General features: G+C 46.8%; 2 protein-coding genes across 2 annotated transcripts; both read left to right on the forward strand.

Moving 5' to 3' along the window:
- Nucleotides 1-2,808: 2,808 nt before the first annotated feature.
- LOC112894152 (TBC1 domain family member 8B-like) lies at nucleotides 2,809-11,954 on the forward strand. Its single transcript, XM_025961775.1, has 18 exons — nucleotides 2,809-3,166; nucleotides 3,644-3,713; nucleotides 3,806-4,324; nucleotides 4,404-4,589; nucleotides 4,677-4,790; nucleotides 5,412-5,470; nucleotides 5,583-5,649; nucleotides 5,768-5,819; nucleotides 5,916-6,008; nucleotides 6,365-6,448; nucleotides 6,553-6,965; nucleotides 7,686-7,747; nucleotides 8,956-9,025; nucleotides 9,285-9,365; nucleotides 9,448-9,549; nucleotides 9,923-10,062; nucleotides 10,264-10,381; nucleotides 11,441-11,954. Exons 1-18 carry the CDS (start codon nucleotides 3,123-3,125, stop codon nucleotides 11,696-11,698), a joined length of 2,532 nt encoding a protein of 843 aa, XP_025817560.1. The 5' UTR covers nucleotides 2,809-3,122; the 3' UTR covers nucleotides 11,699-11,954.
- Nucleotides 11,955-15,714: 3,760 nt separating this feature from the next.
- On the forward strand, nucleotides 15,715-16,155 carry LOC112891761 (vegetative cell wall protein gp1-like). The gene has a single exon (XM_025958706.1). The coding sequence runs from the start codon at nucleotides 15,715-15,717 to the stop codon at nucleotides 16,153-16,155; it is 441 nt and encodes a 146-aa protein (XP_025814491.1).
- The last annotated feature ends 2,110 nt before the right edge of the window (nucleotides 16,156-18,265 follow it).

Raw genomic sequence — 18,265 nt, forward strand, 5'->3', positions numbered from 1 at the left:
GGCGTCGGCAGGCGCGGCGGTCAACGGGTGGCGGATGGCACGGGCATGACGGATGCCCCGTGCTTTTCGGGCTGGCATGATACGAAATGGGCCCGTGGACTTTTGCTTGGGCCGAGGACGCGGCACAACATGGCCCGATAGCCTGGTCATGCCGGGCCTAGCCCGATCCGTTCGTGCTCGGGTCAGCCCGGGTCCATGCTGGGCCGTGCAGGGTGGCCCGAATGGTCATCTATAGGCGTGCCCTGTCCTTGAGTCGATCTAGTTAAGGTCGATCCGATAAGCTCTCAGACTGCGGCAGCGCCTTCCTTTCCTCCTCCGTTTGCTCATCCTCAGCGTCCGTTTAGTTGCACGGCGCCTGCCGACAAGACCCGTAGAAATGCTCCCGCAGTCCCGATGATGTTGCCGGTGGCCGGTGCCGGACATGCACGTCAGGCCCGTATAACGCATGGCGCGAGGGGCTCGCCCCCAAATTTAAAGGTCCCATAATTAGCAATTAGTCTACCTAAGCCTCAATTACTTCCCACAAACCCACTACTTCAACATGCACATGAATCTCACCGAGATGCACGATGCGATCGACGGTAAGCGTGAGGGCCGTATCGCCGAGTACAGGTACTGCTGTCCTGAGGCTTCCTCATGCTGCGAATCAGGTCCATCAATGATCCGTTCTTGGAATCTTGCCGCGGTCATGCACCCTACTCTCATCTAAATATTCTAATTTCTTATTTCTCAATTATGATGCCACCGTGTCATGTCTAGCTTAATTTTGGCTTTGTCCTATTTGTGAATTACTTTGTCATGTCTTCTAGAGTTAAGAGATTGGAAGTGCTTGTGTAGTCCTCAAATCGCAAGAAGCATAAATGGATTTGAATTTTTCTCAAAGGCATGAATTCCCTATGATAGTTCTTAGGATTACAAAACGCATAAAGTTATATGATGAAATTAAAATGCATTTTTATTATGTATTTTTTAGATTTGGAGACTATATTTTATATTCGCACCACGGCCTCCAAAACTTTGGTACGGCCATGATGTCACCGACTCGCGACGGTGGTGCCGCCTCAAGGCTCGTCTCGCCGCTGCTACGGAGTTGCAAGCATCCACCAACGAGCACCGCCATATGGTACACCTCGAGTACACGCCGCGGGGGCTACCTCAGCGCATCATACATCACTGATAAACCGTGCTGCTCTTCTCGACGGGCAGGAGGAGTGCGGGGGACTCCTTGGATTTGGAAAGACAGAGGAATCACGACCAGCGCTCCTTTGTTCTACAAGCACGCTGCTGCAGGAAGCGGCCTTCGCCGATGCATCATCACTCGCACAAACAAAAAGGAAAAAATCATGCCGAGTGCCCGAAGCACGGCCGCTACAAGCCCCGAGAGAAGGCCGGCCCGGAGACCGGCGTGCCTAGGTGGGCTCTCACTTTCTCGCCAGGACGGCCGCTGGTCCACAGGTGTCCTGCCCCATGCTTGCTGGAGCGGCCAGTGATCTCCCATTCTCATGGGTTCTCTGTCTGGATCGCTGCTCATTTGCCAGTGCTCCGGTTAGCCTGTACGGAGTACGTTTGCCGTGCAGGTCGTGTGCTCGTGCAACATCGTTCCGTTAATAAATTATAAACGAGCGCGACAGGACGGGACTGGCTGAGAGGTGGAGTTTGTCCGGGACTTCCGGTGCCCAAATCCGCCTGCCAACGGACGAGAAGGGTTGGGACTTGGGAGCACGGTTCCGTGTCACACTGTAGTAGGTCACGGCACGCGCACGGTCCGGACGGAGTGGTCGTTGGAGCTGCCGCCTGCGAGCCTAGGGCCTGAGCGGTGGTTGGACCTTGGACGAGCACAAGTGCAGAACAGCCAGCGGCGTAAGCACGATCAGGTAACGTCCGGCTCCGCCATGACAAGTCGAACTAGCAGCCTGACACGTCGGATCTTACCTCTGTGGCTATATTTAACAAACACGACAAGAATGAAAATGACAGTGCCCGTCTGCTCGATAAATATAGCATCAAGTTCCGGATCGCGTCGATGGCCTCCCTCCCAACAGCTGCAGTGGATGTGGATCGTTGTTGTTTGGATGACGCTGCCGCAAGTAGCGTACGGAAAGATGAAAAGCGGTTAGCAGTTACAGTAAAATTGAAGACGTTTGAGGCGCCGAAAGTGGCCGTAGAGGCTGCAGTACTGCACCGCTAGCTGTGCCTGCGGCCTGCCTGCTTCAGATGTCTGCTTGCCTGGGCTGGGAGGACCCAGCAGTAGCCCTGCTCTCTCGCGTGATGGATCCCCCAGCCTGCCCCTGCTGCGGCAGGAGGCACGTACCCATCATTTGGATTTGGGACCGACATGCAAGCCAAGTGATTGTTCTGCGAGCTCACCGACGGGACTCGTCCGCAGTGGTGCGTGATCACCGACGTGTGGAGCCGGAACCGCACTTCAGTAACCCAACTGCGCTTTGAAGTACTGCAGAGGATCCTCTTCCCACCCTCACACGCACGCTGGAAAATACTCCAGCTATTTTTGTGTGAGGCACGTACGAGCATTGTACAAATTTTAACTCCAGAAATTCAGACCACAGAAACGAGCACAGCTACACCTGACACGGAGAATCGGGATCTCGGCGTGTCACTGAACACCGAACCCGCCCATGTCGACGAAGCAGAACAGGCCACGAGGGCGGCCGGGGTCACTCCCAAGTGCCCGTCTTCCCAATCTCCATGCACCCGGAACCCCAGATTAATTACAACCAAAGAGGCGAGAGAAAAGCCACATAAAAAATGGCAAAAAGTAAGGGGAAAAGTTGAAAAATATTTAAGGCGCTCCTCCGATTCCCCAACTCCCCAGTAGGCGGTAGCCAGGCGGGCGCTCCGCGGTTGCACGCTGCCACGCAGATCAAATCTCAAATCTCAGCGGCAGCGCTGCCGCAGTACAATAATCGGGGTCGCAGCCGACCCTTGAGCTCGAATCGCACTCCACTCCAGTCCTCACTCCCGCACCGTACGCTTCGCTTTTGCCCGCCTACGCCAGCACCACCGGCCGACGCCGTCGCTGAGTTCGCCGGAGGCAGACGACCAGGAGGGTGGTGGTAGGGCGGGGGGTACGGCGCTGGGTGGCCGACGCCGCGGGAGAGGAGATGAAGGCCAAGGCCCTCCCCTTCATCGCCTTCGAGCACAAGCGGTTCGTTCCCGACTCACCCAGCCCGCCAGCCGCGCGCATCTCGGCGACGCGTTGGTTGGTCTATGCTGCTTCGGGTTTTATTTTTTTTTCGCGGAGTTCCTGCTCGAGACTTCCGCTCGTGTGTTTCGGAGATATTTTTGGCTTTCGCGGGGATCTCGATCCGGGGCGAGATATTAGGGGGCCGAATTTGGGCAATGCAGCGCCTAGATCTCCGCATTTCTGACTTGATGGATTACTTTTGTTTTCAAAATGTTCGAATTGTGGTTCTGTGATGCTTTTGCAGGATCTGAGTGATGCGAAAATGTCGATTACTTTTCCATACTAGTACAAATGAATTCTTAAGCTAAATTTAGTGGGCGTGATGGGTTTTAGCAAATTGATTTGTCCCGGGTCTCTGATAAAGAGCACTGTACTTCATTGTTGCGGCATTGACTATCACTAGTACATTTCTGACTGACGCATTGGGTGGTGGTACAGGGACGCTTATGGTTTTGCTGTGCGGCCACAGCACCTGCAGCGGTACAGAGAGTATGCAAATATCTACAAGGTGGAAGAGCAGCCCCCCTGCCGGATTCCTACATTTTGCACCATGTTATTTCATCTTGCTGAGTTGCATATATTGTGCTGTTGGCTCTGCAGGAGGAGGAAGAGGAGAGGTCCGAGAGATGGAAGAATTTTCTGGATCGGCAGGCTGAGGATGGAGAATCATCTGGAGAGGACGTCAAGGTTGCACCTTCCAACGAGGATGATGGACCTCCTGGCAAGAATGCTGAGGATGCCAGGCCAGATGAGAAAACATTGAGGCAGCAAAGACCACATAAGATCCAGATATGGTCTGAAATCAGGCCCTCTTTGGGCCACATCGGGGAGATGATGAACTCACGTGTCAAGAAAAAGCAATTTTCTTCTGTTAAAGAGGGGTACACGGGGGATGAACTGCACCCTGATAATCCTGAAGAGAGCAAACCATCGGAGGATTCTGATGATGAGTTTTATGACGTAGAGAAGGTTGATCCTAGCCAAGAAGTGCCTGCAGCTGACATTGCCAATGCTGACTCAGGTACAAATAGAGGTGCAGACCAAGAAGATTATTATCCTTGGAAGGAAGAATTAGAATGTTTGGTCCGGGATGGGCTTCCAATGGCTCTGAGAGGAGAGGTACATATTGCATTTTTCTAGAACCAGAATTGATGTATTTTCTACTAAAATAACAAATCCTTTTGATTTGTGGAGACAGCTGTGGCAAGCTTTTATTGGTATTGGAGCTCGTCGGGTGAAAGGGTACTATGAGGGTCTCCTTGCAGCGGATGATGAAAAAGAAGACAGCAAATGTTCCGATTCTCCAACTAGGGAGGGTGGTAATGGAAAACCAAAAGCATCTCAACCATTTTCTTCTGAAAAGTGGAAAGGGCAAATAGAGAAGGTATGTGGATCATTATGATTTTTTTTACTCTAAAGGGAATACAATATTTCATTTGTTAATGTCATCTTTTACTGTGGAGCCTTTTAGGATTTGCCTAGAACATTTCCAGGGCATCCCGCACTAGATGAGGATGGTAGAAATGCATTAAGACGCTTGCTCACAGCTTATGCTAGACACAATCCATCAGTTGGTTACTGCCAGGTACATCTCTTCCCTAATGCTTATCGTATTGTTTTTCATGTCAATGATGCTGTAAGCTTGTTGGGGGAGTTTTCAGGTGTAATCTCATCGAAATATTGGTATCTGAAGTCTAAAAACATGGCCCACCGTATGGACTATGATAGATATACCCTTCAAACTTTTAATGAAAAAGCGAAATCGATCATGGCTAAATCACATATAATCTTGTATTTTTTTTGAAATAACTTGTTTTGTTGCTGTTACTATTTACTCTTTCTTTTTCTCTCAAACTGGAAGGAGAACTGCCTGCCAATATATTAAGAAGAAGTAAAACACAATATCAAAGTACAAAGCCAAAACCAGCTTATAGACATTGGGCCCACTTTGGCTCGAACCCGGGTGACGCATGTCATGGGTCCACCTCCCTGTGCAATGGTTGCAGGGTCCCAGGCTGCCAAAGAAGCAAGCCCTGGTGAGCTTCCTGCCCTTGACAGGTTTAGGTGGGCTCATGCTTAAAGCTAAATCAGGGGGGTGTCCTCCCCCCCGAGTCTAGGGTTTTTTATTTTATAATATAATCATCAAACGTTTGCACTCGCATGCACTGACTACTCAATGCTAAAACTAGTCCTAAAAATAATGCAGGCAATGAACTTCTTTGCGGGTTTGTTACTTCTACTGATGCCAGAGGAGAATGCATTTTGGTAGGTTCTGTAGTACAACTACGATGTTTCATGTTATTTCAGCTGAAATATTGATTGCATAATTGTACTGCTGAACTAAACTCCTTTTTGTATGTTTTCATGGGGTCCACAGGGCATTGACAGGCATTATGGATGACTATTTTGATGGTTACTTCTCTGAAGAAATGATCGAATCTCAGGTATTATAAATTTCCCTTTTCTTTATTATAATGCTTGCATGCTATTGGGTGGTTCACTGGTTTGACCTTTAATCTTCTTTGTTTATTTTACATTATCTGCATTTTGGTTTCCCCATAGGTGGATCAGCTTGTTTTAGAGGAGTTAGTCCGAGAGAGATTCCCAAAACTAGGTGACTTATTCCTTCGATATTTCATTATTTTACCTTATGGCTTAATGATATGTTAATAACACAAGTTTCACAAGAACATTCATGTACTTTTTACAGTAAATCATCTTGATTACCTTGGTGTACAAGTTGCATGGGTTACTGGACCATGGTTCCTATCTATTTTCATGAACATGCTTCCCTGGGAAAGTGGTAAGCTTTGTTTTGTGCTTTTCGAAACACTATCCTTTTCTTTTCAAAATGATATGTCCTCTGCTCTTGCAATATCTATGTTTCTTGAGAATCGCCATTCAAACTATGGGACCTTTTGAGAGATCACTAGTGCTACTGCAATACTGTCACAGTGTCACTTTCTACCCTCATTAGTTGCAGTGTTCCATTAAATATATCTGTGTAAGGTCTACCACCAACTTTTTCCTAGATTTGGTGTCTTCTTGATCTGTGCCACTAAGCTTGGACTAATATTCTGTATTTAGAGTGCATTATGAGTTTACTATTATCTTCTCTATAATCATGCTAACCATTTTGTTGCTATTTAAAACTTTCAGTTCTTCGTGTTTGGGATGTGCTTCTCTTTGAGGGAAACCGTGTGATGCTCTTCCGGACAGCCCTTGCACTGATGGAGTTGTATGGTACTGGGGTCCCTCTTTTGCTTTATTGACGCCAAACCTAACAAATATCTCGGAAGTTAGGTCATGGATGGAGGCTTATTAGTTATTACCAATGCTAATTGCAGGTCCTGCACTTGTGACAACAAAAGATGCTGGGGATGCTGTAACCCTTTTGCAATCTTTAGCTGGCTCTACTTTTGATAGTAGCCAGCTTGTTTTAACAGCTTGCATGGGATATCAAGCTATAGGTGAAGCCAGGCTGCAAGAACTGAGGAATAAACACCGGCCATCTGTTATCTCTTCAATGGAACAGAGAGCAAGAGGCCTTCGTGTCTGGAGGGACACCAACAGTCTTGCATCTAAACTATATAATTTCAAACGTGAAACTGAACCCTTGGTGTCATTATCAGAAGAACAGTCAAATGACTCAACAGATGGCGATAGGAACCAAGAAACCAGTTCTGGTAATATGAATGATATGTATCGTGGTCTCACTATCAACTCTGAGATTGATTCTTTGCCTGATCCTAAAGACCAGGTATCCTTCTCATTATACTAAACTTTTTTTTTTCGTCTCCAAATTGTAAAGCTGTGCTTTCATTGAACTTAAGCGACAGACTAATAAAACATTTCCATTAGTTACGTTATTCGTTGTTCAGTCTATTTATGCGGAAGTTTATATGGTTCCATGCACACTTAGCCTTTGAGAAAGCTGTTCACAATTTACATCCATCCTTTTTTTTGTTTTTGCTGGATATCTTATCTGAACGATAAGATGGGTGGTCAAAAAAGTAATAGATGTTACTTTTCACTTTTGTTAGAGCAAACTGCTTTTTTATGAAGTAGGTGACTTAACTATTCCTGAAATAAAATTGAATGGCATCCAGTAGTTTACATATCCAACAAGGACTACTGTTCATAATCTTATAGTCTATCCTGCATTTTCTTGGTATGATAATTTATGCAAATGCATCTGGGCATTACCGGCTTACCGCAAAGCGATAGAACTCCTGGCCCAATTAATGTAGTTCTTATAGTTAGCATGCTACCGGGCACCATATCCCCGGGGAATTATAGTTACAGGTTATGTATTGTGTGAGCATTTTGTAGCAACTTTTGCAACCTGTATACTCCATCATTGTAAAGAAATATGTAGATCAGTCTTGATTTCCTGTCTATTTTTCTCCTTGAATTTATACTTAAATAGTAGCTTTTTCCTTAAAAATCTAAAAATTTATATTTGGTTGTATTTTCTCAGGTGGTCTGGCTGAAGGGAGAATTGTGCCAATTGCTAGAGGAGAGAAGATCAGCTGTTCTGAGGTTAGTTTCAAATATTCAAGACTGTGACCTTTAGGTTGCTTGAGTCATTTCCTGTCCATAAAAATATGAACAAACATTACATGCACCATTTTAAGTAATTATTTTTGGAACTTAGGTCAATCAGTGATGGTTCCTGTCATATTTACCACTGGCTGGCTGCACGTCATTGTTCTGTAGCTAAACCTTGAATTTTTTTTTCTCACCGCAATCACCATGCTCTAGTAGCCCACTAGTGAGAGCTCATCTAGATGTATTCTACATATGTGCGTAAGTTAGTCAAGTTTGATGATTTTTTCAGTCAAAATTAGTTGAGCTTACATGTTTATTTTTCTTTATCGAACACATGGAAGATCTGCGTATCTTTGTATTAGAGAGAAGCTTACATGTTTATCATGGATACTGTTATTGTAAAATACTATAGTCATGGACGTACTCAAAATCATCAGAACTATATACTATAACTCTAGTTGTGCCGGTTTGTCTCCTAAAGTGGTAAGAAAATGGTCCTTGCATATCGTTTACTTGCAACCTTGGGTCCACATGGCCACTATTTCATGGGTTAACAGGAGAGGGGGACGAAGATGGGGCATATGTTCCTTAGAAGTGATCTTCAACTTTCTTCCATGAAAGCCTTTCACCAAGGGATGGTGAAAATAGAGGATACAGGGCACTTTTAGATGTAAGTGAAGGTAAATAGGGAAGGTTTCGTGATATTGTACTTGGGAAATATGTTGATTACTCAATGTTGTGATCAAAATATTTATGCCAAAAGTCCTTGTTCTATAGTTGAGTAGGCTACATCATCTGCTTTACAAAATGGTCTTGATCATCACTGGTTTGCAAGCCAGAAATATAGTCTGCATCTGTTGTTCCATTAATATCAATATTTCAGTAACTAAAGAGTAAAGTATACTAAGGATTCATGGACAAGGTCATTTTATTGGCGCAGAAAAGGTGGATATGTATGCTCTTCCTCATTGTCAGGATGCGTTTATGTTTTTGTTTACCAATTTAGAGTGGAAAATGCAATCCTTTCTATGCGGTGGTACAGAAAGAGTCATAGCTATATCTTCATACAGTGCCTGCCCCATTAGTGTGCCCTGCATTTTACAAGAGTCAGTCTCTTTGGTCAGTACTCACAAGGATTAAACATGAGTGCTTATTTACTTGCATATTGAATTAACTTTTTTTTAATTATCTTTATCTAGGGCTGATGAATTAGAGACAGCACTGATGGAAATGGTTAAGCAAGATAACAGACGTGAACTTAGTGCAAAGGTAACTACAAAAGATGTTTTTTCATCTCTGTTTGGCTGTGTTGATTTTTCTTTTTGAGACCATGTTTGCTGAATTTGTTGGGATCTTGCATGTTAAACCTGAAGTTTGCAAAATAGTATCATATCTTTTCGCAGCCAATTTATCTGTTAGAATATCCTGTTTAATTAACAGTTATTAGTAAAGTAGCTAACCTTTCTAGATGAAAATTTCTTGGTTCCTTGGAATATAATTGTTTCTATATTTGCCTGTCAATTCCTAGGTCGAGCAGTTGGAACAAGAGTTATCAGAGCTAAGGCAAGCTCTATCAGACAAGCAGGAACAGGAGCAAGCAATGCTTCAGGTACAATTCTTATCCATATGCTGCTCTAAACCTTGTTACCACTATATCATATGCAGCTACCCACCAACTAGGTCAATTGCAGATCCTGATGCGTGTGGAGCAAGAACAGAAAGTCACAGAGGATGCCCGCATCTGCGCTGAGCAAGATGCTGCTTCTCAGAAATATGCTGCGCATGTTCTCCAGGTTAATTCCGTTTGAGCTAGAATCCATGCTGTTGTGTTTGCATGCTTATTATATGTCTTGATCTGACTGCCATGTTTGCTTGTGTGACAACTGGTCTTTTTTTTTTGTATAGCAACTGGAAGATAGCTTTGAGTTTATAATAGCCTTTACAATACCTTGCTTTTTCCTGCTCTCGAAAAACTGTTCCTACTGGATTTGTTGATATTTATATGAAGCTATGCGTTGCAGTACACATGCTCTGATATCTAGGTTCCTTTAAAAAGCTACAATGGCCTTTGCCATAAATGGTTTTTCCTGCTCTGAAGAATAAAGCAAGTCAATTTTCTTTGTTCAGCTTATAGTTTGCTGCTTGTGTACTTGGTTATGTGTACAGGAGAAGTACGAGGAAGCAATGGCTTCACTTGCACAAATGGAGAACAGAGCAGTTATGGCGGAAACAATGCTAGAGGCAACGCTTCAGTACCAATCTGGTCAGCAGAAAGCACAGCTGCCGTCTCCTTCTCCTTCTCCAAGGTACCATTGACCAGATCGGTACTCATAATGACCAATTTGTTGAACTTGTCCATTCCCTTTTTTCAATAAGAATTTTTTTCCCAAATGCAAGTAAATGTGATTTGACCTACTAATCTTTCCTTGTGAAATGTTCCACTCATTTTCTGTTGTGGTTCTCCACTGCTAACCTTACACTGCTGCTTAATTTTTCATTCCTTGAAGAACCCCAACACGAGATGGATCACCTGGTCAAGCGAACCAAGATTCATCACAGGAGTTCCAGCCTAGAAGAATAAGTTTGCTTGCTCCATTTTCCCACGGCTGGCGAGACAAGAACAAGGTACTGTCTTTTGGTTGGTGGATTATGATTTACTGGATATTAGATAATCCTTTTATTGCAGTGCAGTATCACACTTATACTAGTAAATTATTTACTCAAACTCCTAAGTTGGGGACATCAAAATCTCACTCCTCTAACAGTTTTTTTTCCTTTTTTCTGTAAAGATGTCAGGAGCTCTGCATTGCGTTAATTAGAAGAAAGCAGTTGCGACATAAAAAACAAACAGTAGCATTGCTAACTAAAGCAAAGATAACGACACTAGAAAAAATAACTAAGGGATTAATAAAACTAAACACAATACACAATAACCGACCAGAACAGCAACATAAGCTAATCTGAGAGTAGAAAAACTCTTTGCCTGTTCCCCACATGCTCGTTGATACGGAAGAAAACCTGATCCGTGACAGGGCATTTTCGTTTTGGGAAATTTTGCTCAAGTCTTAAACTTGCTGTGAGGAGGTAATAGTGTGATAAGGTACTAAAGTTTTGTGTGTCTATCACTCTATTGTCAGACTGATCTTCCAGCTGACTGCAAAAGGAGTAAAACATTTCACTGTCTTGTTTCTAGAATTTGTGAGCCCAATAGTGTGGTACCTGAAAGATGCTGTGAGTGTTATATCTTCCTGTCATTAAGAATGTCGTTCAGAAAGATAGAACTTGCCATGAGTTGTCTTGCTGCTTGCAATCTAAAAAAATTATGTATGCTATAAGATAACTTAAACTGTAATTTTTATAAGTTCAGACTACTATTATACTGAAGTTCTTCCAAACTGATTCAACCTGCTATTGACCGTGGTGAATATAAGTTTGGACTGCTATTATACTGAAGTTCTTCCTACCTCCTGGTAAACATTTTAGAGGGGTTGGCTTCTGCCATATTCTGGAGAAAGGCCTTTGCTTCTTGTTACTTTTCTTCGAGATTCTTGGAGTGTTCTTATATATTTTGATTTGTCACATATAAGCTTTAGACTTTACCTCATCTAGGATAATTGGACTTTTGATTTGTCACATACTTTGCCTGATTTGAAGTTATTTGTACCCTGCCTTGGTTCGTCACAGGGCAAGCAGAACGGCACTGATGAGTCAACAAATGGCAAGCTGAATAATAACACTGGAAGGGTTGAAACACCCAAGAAGTACGATGAAAGGCAGGGTGACTCGCCAAAAGAGGATGAAGAAAGAATAGAAACACCCAAACGAGAGAGCGAGCCCAGATTAGAGGTGCCCAAAATGGATGGCGATATACCAAGTGTGGAAAGGAGCACAAAAGATATGGACGGGCAGGAAGATCAGTTGGAGGAAATAAAATTGGATTGACGTCCTCTGGCTGGTCTGCACCAATGTTGTTAAGTCACAACATAAGGTGCCATTTTTAAAATTATGTATTGGTGTATTTAGTTTCCCCCACTTTTACCTTCTTTTAGGTTTATAGATTCTTTGGACTGTCACTTGAGGGGAGAGAACGAATAAGTTATGTTTTGCCTGTTAATTTTGTCGATTGGCTGTAAGTTATCAATACACATGAAAGAAACGCACCAAATAGAAGGTAAATTACAAAGCAGTTCATGGAACATATTGCTCTCGGCTGTAAACACCTTACAGAAAGCGTAGCGTTGTTCTGGTGACTTTCTGGCTGCCTTTATCATTTTGCTGGCTACTGCATCTGCACTGATGTACTATGATCGGGGCTCTGCCTGTCTTACATGACTGGTAATGTTCTCACTTCTCCCCATCTGTTTTTTCCATTCGGTACAGGCAACTGCGTGGTTCTATGTAAAGCACGGCGTGGCGATACCATGGTAACAATGGTCGCCGCACGAGCCAATTGCACAAGCGTTTGCTTTACTCTATCGTGCTTCCTTTTAAAAGAGCACTCGGAATACTTTTTTTTTCTTAACAGGTTCACTGTCAGATGTCAATATCTTCGAATGTAAAAAATGATGCGGCATCCTGATTGAGCATGTGCCTTTCGTGCGTGCGTGCGTGCATTCGGACGAGTGGTGTCACGTCCTGCCAGCACTTTCGTGTCCGGGCTGGGCTTTACATGGACAACACGCCAGCACAACGCCCCACCTGAAAGCTCCTCATACGGGGCACCAGTCGCCACTCACCAGTGGCTAGTCCATCCAAGGTGCTTCAAGTTTCTTTCCGTTCCCATTGATCACTTGTTTTGTAAGTTGTAACCAATCGAAAAGCTCTTCCACGTACATTTCCAGGTTAAATGCTGTAGATACCGTAGTAAATAGTATCAGGGCAAGACAAGGTTGATGTGATGCTTTCATATCTCTCTGAGCACAGACAACATCAGGAAGAACTTTCTTGACTAGAGGTGGATTCACAAGCATTCCATTATTTCCCTTTTACATACTACCCCGTAAGAAAACAAAGCACTGCAAAAAGTTCAATACGCACCGATCCACAATTTGAAAGCTAGATTGCCTTTCGTCTCCGGTGCTGCCGCGCGTACAGAAGATGACAACGACGTGGCCACGGTTCCTCGAACGGTGCGGAAAAACTTCGCGTCCCACCTGACCACACCGATCGCGACGCCCACGCGGCTCCTGGCAGTACTACCCTACCGTGCCGGGCGTGCGGGGCTCACAGCTTCACCCCACTCCAAAAGGGAGGAGGCGAGGAGCGCAGTCGCCGCTCGCCACGCAGGACGCAGCAGCAGCCTGCTCACTCACCGATCACCTTAAATGCACCCAAAATAGGGGCCACCGCGGCACGGCCACCCCACCCGCTCGCACTAGCGCTGGTAATCGAGTGCCCCCCATCCATCCTCCAACCACCTCCTCCAACGCACCCATCCATTTTCGCCATGTGATGCATGCTCTCCCAACAAAACTGCCGCATCCCCTGCAGGTAGTCTGACAAAAAAGGTTGTCCCGTGCGACGCGGGCTCTGAACGGCAATAATTTCGCCATCCGCGTCCGACAGGCTCTGTCAGTGGCCACATGTGTTGCTGCTCGCAGCCTTTAAGAGTTTCAGGCAAAACCTATAACAGCGTCCCAATTAGCGCATTAGTTAACGCAAAAGCGCTGTCACCACTTGGCCAGTCACAGCACAAATCTAGTCCAAGAAAGGGGCGCCGTAGCATCTGCATTTGCCAATTTGCCATGAGGCTAATCCATCCATAATAATCCTGTTAGCTGCTCACTGGCCCGCCTGTCCCTTCACGGATGCTTCAGAGATTTTTTTAACCGCTGCTGCCTCATGCTGGAGGGAGGGAAGAGGCAGTGATGAGTTGAGGAAATGAAGCGTGCTGAGAGAGTGAGAAACTGATAGTGAATTAGTGATAGTGATGCTCCTCCCACTCGCAACGAGACGAAGGCAAGCACATGGCTGAAAACAAAACAAGTCTTGCAACTTTATTCCCGGACCCCAGCGCCTGGAGTAAACATTAGAACGCGCGTTCCCGCATCCCAACGCAACATGTCTGAAAACCCCGGCTATAAAATCCAGACTCATCCCTCCCTCCCCAACCCAGGCATCCTCCATCCAGCTCTCGCCTTCTCCACTCCACCAGCAAGCAGCAGCGCAGGCCACCAGGAGCTAAGCAGAAGCTCACGAGCTAGAGAGGAAGGAGGAGGAGAAGAAGCTAGCAATGGAGTACGGGTACCCCTACAACGGCTGCGGCGGCAACAAGGAGAAGAGGCCGCCGCTCAAGCGGGGGCAGCTCAAGCTGCAGATCGCCAGGACCCTGCTGGGCAGCCTCGTGGCGCCGGGCGCCAAGAACAGGGACCGCACTACCGCAGCTTCGGGAGATAAGCAAAGCAGAGCAGTGCTTGCAGTGGCCGCTATCTGAGGATATGCATCCCGTGGCCCTTGACATAGGATTGTGCAGACTGAAGAGTTTTTGGCTTTCTCTTTAATTAGGTGCCTGTTGGTGCTAAGTTTTGCCCCCTTTAGGTCTTCTCCCCCTTGTGCTCACCTTCAGGTTCTTAGCTGCTGGAACGCAGCTCAGAACTCTCCTCTTAGTGAACTAAGCAATGCAAAGAGAGAGGTTACTGTTCATTGTTCTTGTGTATGGACTGCGAAATCCTAACACTATAAGATGGTTTTGGTGTTAATTGGCTGGGTGCGTTACTTCAGAACTGCATTTTAGCAGTTGAGTTGAAGGCAAACAGGCAGGGGATCTTCCCCCTTTTCCCCTGTGTCTGTCTCCGTCGTCCAGCTGCCGAACTGAGTAACTGTACAAGTACTTGTGCCTTCTTCGGCGCTGAATGGTGCGGTTCAGACGTTCAGTTGGCCGCATCACCCACAAAACGCGCCGGCCTCTCCGCCTCCGGGCCTCTCGGCACGGCCGTCTGAATGGATGGATGGATGGCCATCACTCATCAGAGAGCTGTGAGCTGACACGACCGACTGGGTTCTCAGCAACTGGAACTAATTCTGCTTATCTGATGATTGCAATAAACTAATGCTGTGCACATAACAAAAGACTAGGGTACCTGGTGTGGCTTTTCTGGCGATGCAGATCAACACGCATTTGTTGTAACAGCGTATCTAACCATTTTGTTATTGAGATGCAAATCTTATTGTAGAGATCTCAACAGTGCGAGGATAATAGCATCTAAACTGCACCATGTTTGATTTGTTCAGTGCTACTGGATCTAGTCTCTTTTAGAACATTCACAAAGCCTATATAAAAGAGAGCTCAGTCTCTTTGACAACATTTACAAAGTAAACTAAACTAAAATAAAAAAAGAAGCATTATTCTTTTACGAACCTAAGTGGGGCAAGATGTCCGCCTGAAACTCATTATTCGATCAATCGAGTGCGGTGCGTGGCACCAAATTACGCGCGATGCTTTTTAGGGCAAGCACAGGCCAAAAAAATTGACATTATTGAAATGTGTTTTGATAATAAACGAACTAATGACATCCTCATGTGTCAAATCTAAACGCTTTTATACATATATTAACACTTGAAGTAATTGTGTAAATATTTTCTAAAAAAATGCAGCTAGTTATTTTCAAAACACTCAAGATTTGTCACAAGCCAAGAGAACATTGTGAGAAAATTCCTTATTTAATGACTCAATTTCTTTCTTGGTCCTGAAAAATTTCACTGCCTTATATGACCTCCAATTTATCTTTTGTTCCTCCTACGACACTACCATGTGTTTGATACATGGACTCCGTGAAGTAGACTGAAAATACTAATTTGCCCTTCTAATCAACGTGAACTATTTTTCTTCCCATTTTCCTATGTTGGTCGGGAGCATTTGGCCATGGCGCCATTCGGACTGCCGGCTCGGGAGCTCCGGCCATGGCAACCGCGGCTTCCGCGCCGCCGGCCATGGCGACCCCGGCCTGCGAGCCCCAGCCATGGCGTGCGCAGCCTCTGCGTCGCCGACCTGGGTCCCCCGGCCTACACGCGCCCCCGGCCTGCAGCCTCCGCCCTCCGCTCCGCCGGCCTGCGAGCCCCCGGCCATGGCGCCCGCGGCATCCGCGCCATCGACCTGGATCCCCGCGGCCTCTGCACCAACGGGTGGGCGCCCACAGCCTCCGTTGCCGGCTCGAGCGGCCTCCACTCCGCTGGCCAAGGCACCCGCGGCCTCGCGCCGCCGGCCTGGTTCCTCGCGGCTCCGCGCCGCCGCCGACCCGAGCGCCCTACGCCCGCCGCAGCCGCCGCGCTACCGGCAGCCGGAGCACCCACCGCGGCCGCCGGCCGGGGCGCTCGCGGCTTCCACGCTGCTGGCCAAGGCGCTCGTGGCCTCCGCATCCCTGGCCTTGGACTCGGGTGAATCTCATCGGCAAGGCCTCTAGTCGATGGGGTTGAGTGTGCTCAACTGCTCAGGGGCAATTTCGTCCATTTTTTAGATTCTGACATGAGCCCCGTGGAAACTAACAGAAATATGAGATGCAGTGGACGGCAGCGAGGAACAAAATCAAAATTCAGGGTCGTGCAAGGCAGCGAAATTTTTTTAAGCTCAACGAAGGAATTGAGTCATCTTTTGATGTCAAATAAGAAATTAAGCATGTGGTTGATGGGACTCGACAGTTGACAAATCATGCCGTTATCTCTACTTTGAACCTGATCGGCAGAGATTGCTATGCTACAGTTGTGGTTGTAGCAGCTAGCAGCCATCAACAACGCTTGTCACGCTCTTTAACTTATTTCAAATATTACGCTGTCCTTTAACACCTGCGAAGTAAAAAAAAAAGAATTTTTTACCATGCAGTTATAACTTATTTACTCAAGAGGGTGAACGTTTCGGATTTGCAAGGCCATGCGAAAAAGGGAAAAAAGGAACTGGCGGTTGTCGCTTCACTAATGAAATTCGAAATATCCCGTCCTAGAAAAAAGAAGTACGAGAAATAAACTCCGGAGCACGTAGCACTAGCATAGCACGTAGCATGAGATTAATTTTCTTAAACTCTAACTGCCACGAGGCCAGTCCCTCCCTAATCTTCTTGGTTGCTCATTGGCCTGCCCGTCCCCTTTATGGATGCTCTGCCGGATGAGGTGAGGAGAAAGGCGAATGGGAGCCGAGAGTGAGAAGGGACGCTGCAGCTAATCCCACTCGCTCACAAGTTGCAAGAGAGACAAGGACAACCACCATATACATGGCTCAAAACAATGTGAAATTTTATTCCCGGACCCCACTACCCCAGCACCTGGCGTGAACAAAGGAGAACGCGCGTTTCCATCTTCAAAAGCAACATGTCTGAGAACTCCGGCTACAAAAATGCACCTCCACGCTCCTGCCTCAAGGCAAGCAAGCAAGCAGCACCGCAGGCCACCGGGAGCTAGCAGGAGCTCACGCACTGACCGAGCGGTCAGCGGTAGAGGAAGGAGGCAAGCGGAGGAGCGATGGAGTACGGGTACCCCTGCAATGGCTGCGGCTGCAACAAGGAGAAGAGGCCGCCGCTCAAGAGGGGGCAGCTCAAGCTGCAGATCGCCAGGACCCTGCTGGGCGGCCTCGTGGCGCCGGCCGGCGCCAAGAACAGGGATCGTAGCTTTGGGAGATAAGCAGTGGTAGCAGGAGCAGCTAGCTTAGCTATGTGTAGATGTATCCATCTGTGGTGCTTGACATTAGGGATTGTGCAAACTGATGAGTTTTGTTCTCTTCGATTTGGTGCCTACTGACGCAAAGTTTTGCCGCTTCGGTTCCCCTTCCCCTTTGGCTCACCTTCACTTCAGGTTCTTGGCTCCTGGAACACCCAACCAGCTTAGAGTCCTCTCTGTTCTTGGGTGAAGCGATGTAGAGACAGAGAGGTCTACGATTCCGTGATGCTCTTGTGTTAGAAGCTCCGAAAGTTGCTGTGCGATAACATGGCTCCGATGGTAACTTCAATTGTGCTTAATTTCAGAACTGTATTGTAGTTGAGCCGATGGGACTTGCTTTCCCCTCCGCTGCTCTCTCGTCGTGCTGCCCAGCTTCGCTGAACTGAGAATCCGATGTGGAAGTGGAAGTGGGGAACTGCTCGTCTGCTCCCCTCATCCTCTGCACCCAAGTTTGCCGGCGTCCGCCGCGCCGAACCATCAGATTCATTTGGCCGCGGAACAACGGCTCCGGCCTCCATCCTGCCGCGCGCCAGGGCAGGCACGCGTGCCTCACTGTTCACCTTAATCCATTCTCAGACTCGGGAGCATGAATGAGACTTGCCGGGCGCTGCCCCCTGCCTCGTGCCTGGTGATCGGCTGCCAGTGCCACCCGTGCCCTGATCGTGCGGCCCTGGACCTGATCTGGAATAGTGTAGCGTAGCGTATCCAGGTGATCCTGTGCAATCCCACTCCCACCACGCCACTGGATCTCGATTCTCCTCTACCAGTGGAGCCACCTCTGCATACTTCCATGGTGATCTTATGCGTATCTAATCATTTCATATCGAGTTCGAAATCTTATGGGGCATCAGTGCTAGATACTACTGT

The sequence above is a fragment of the Panicum hallii genome, chromosome 5, assembly GCF_002211085.1.
Source record: "Panicum hallii strain FIL2 chromosome 5, PHallii_v3.1, whole genome shotgun sequence".
NCBI lineage: Eukaryota > Viridiplantae > Streptophyta > Magnoliopsida > Poales > Poaceae > Panicum > Panicum hallii.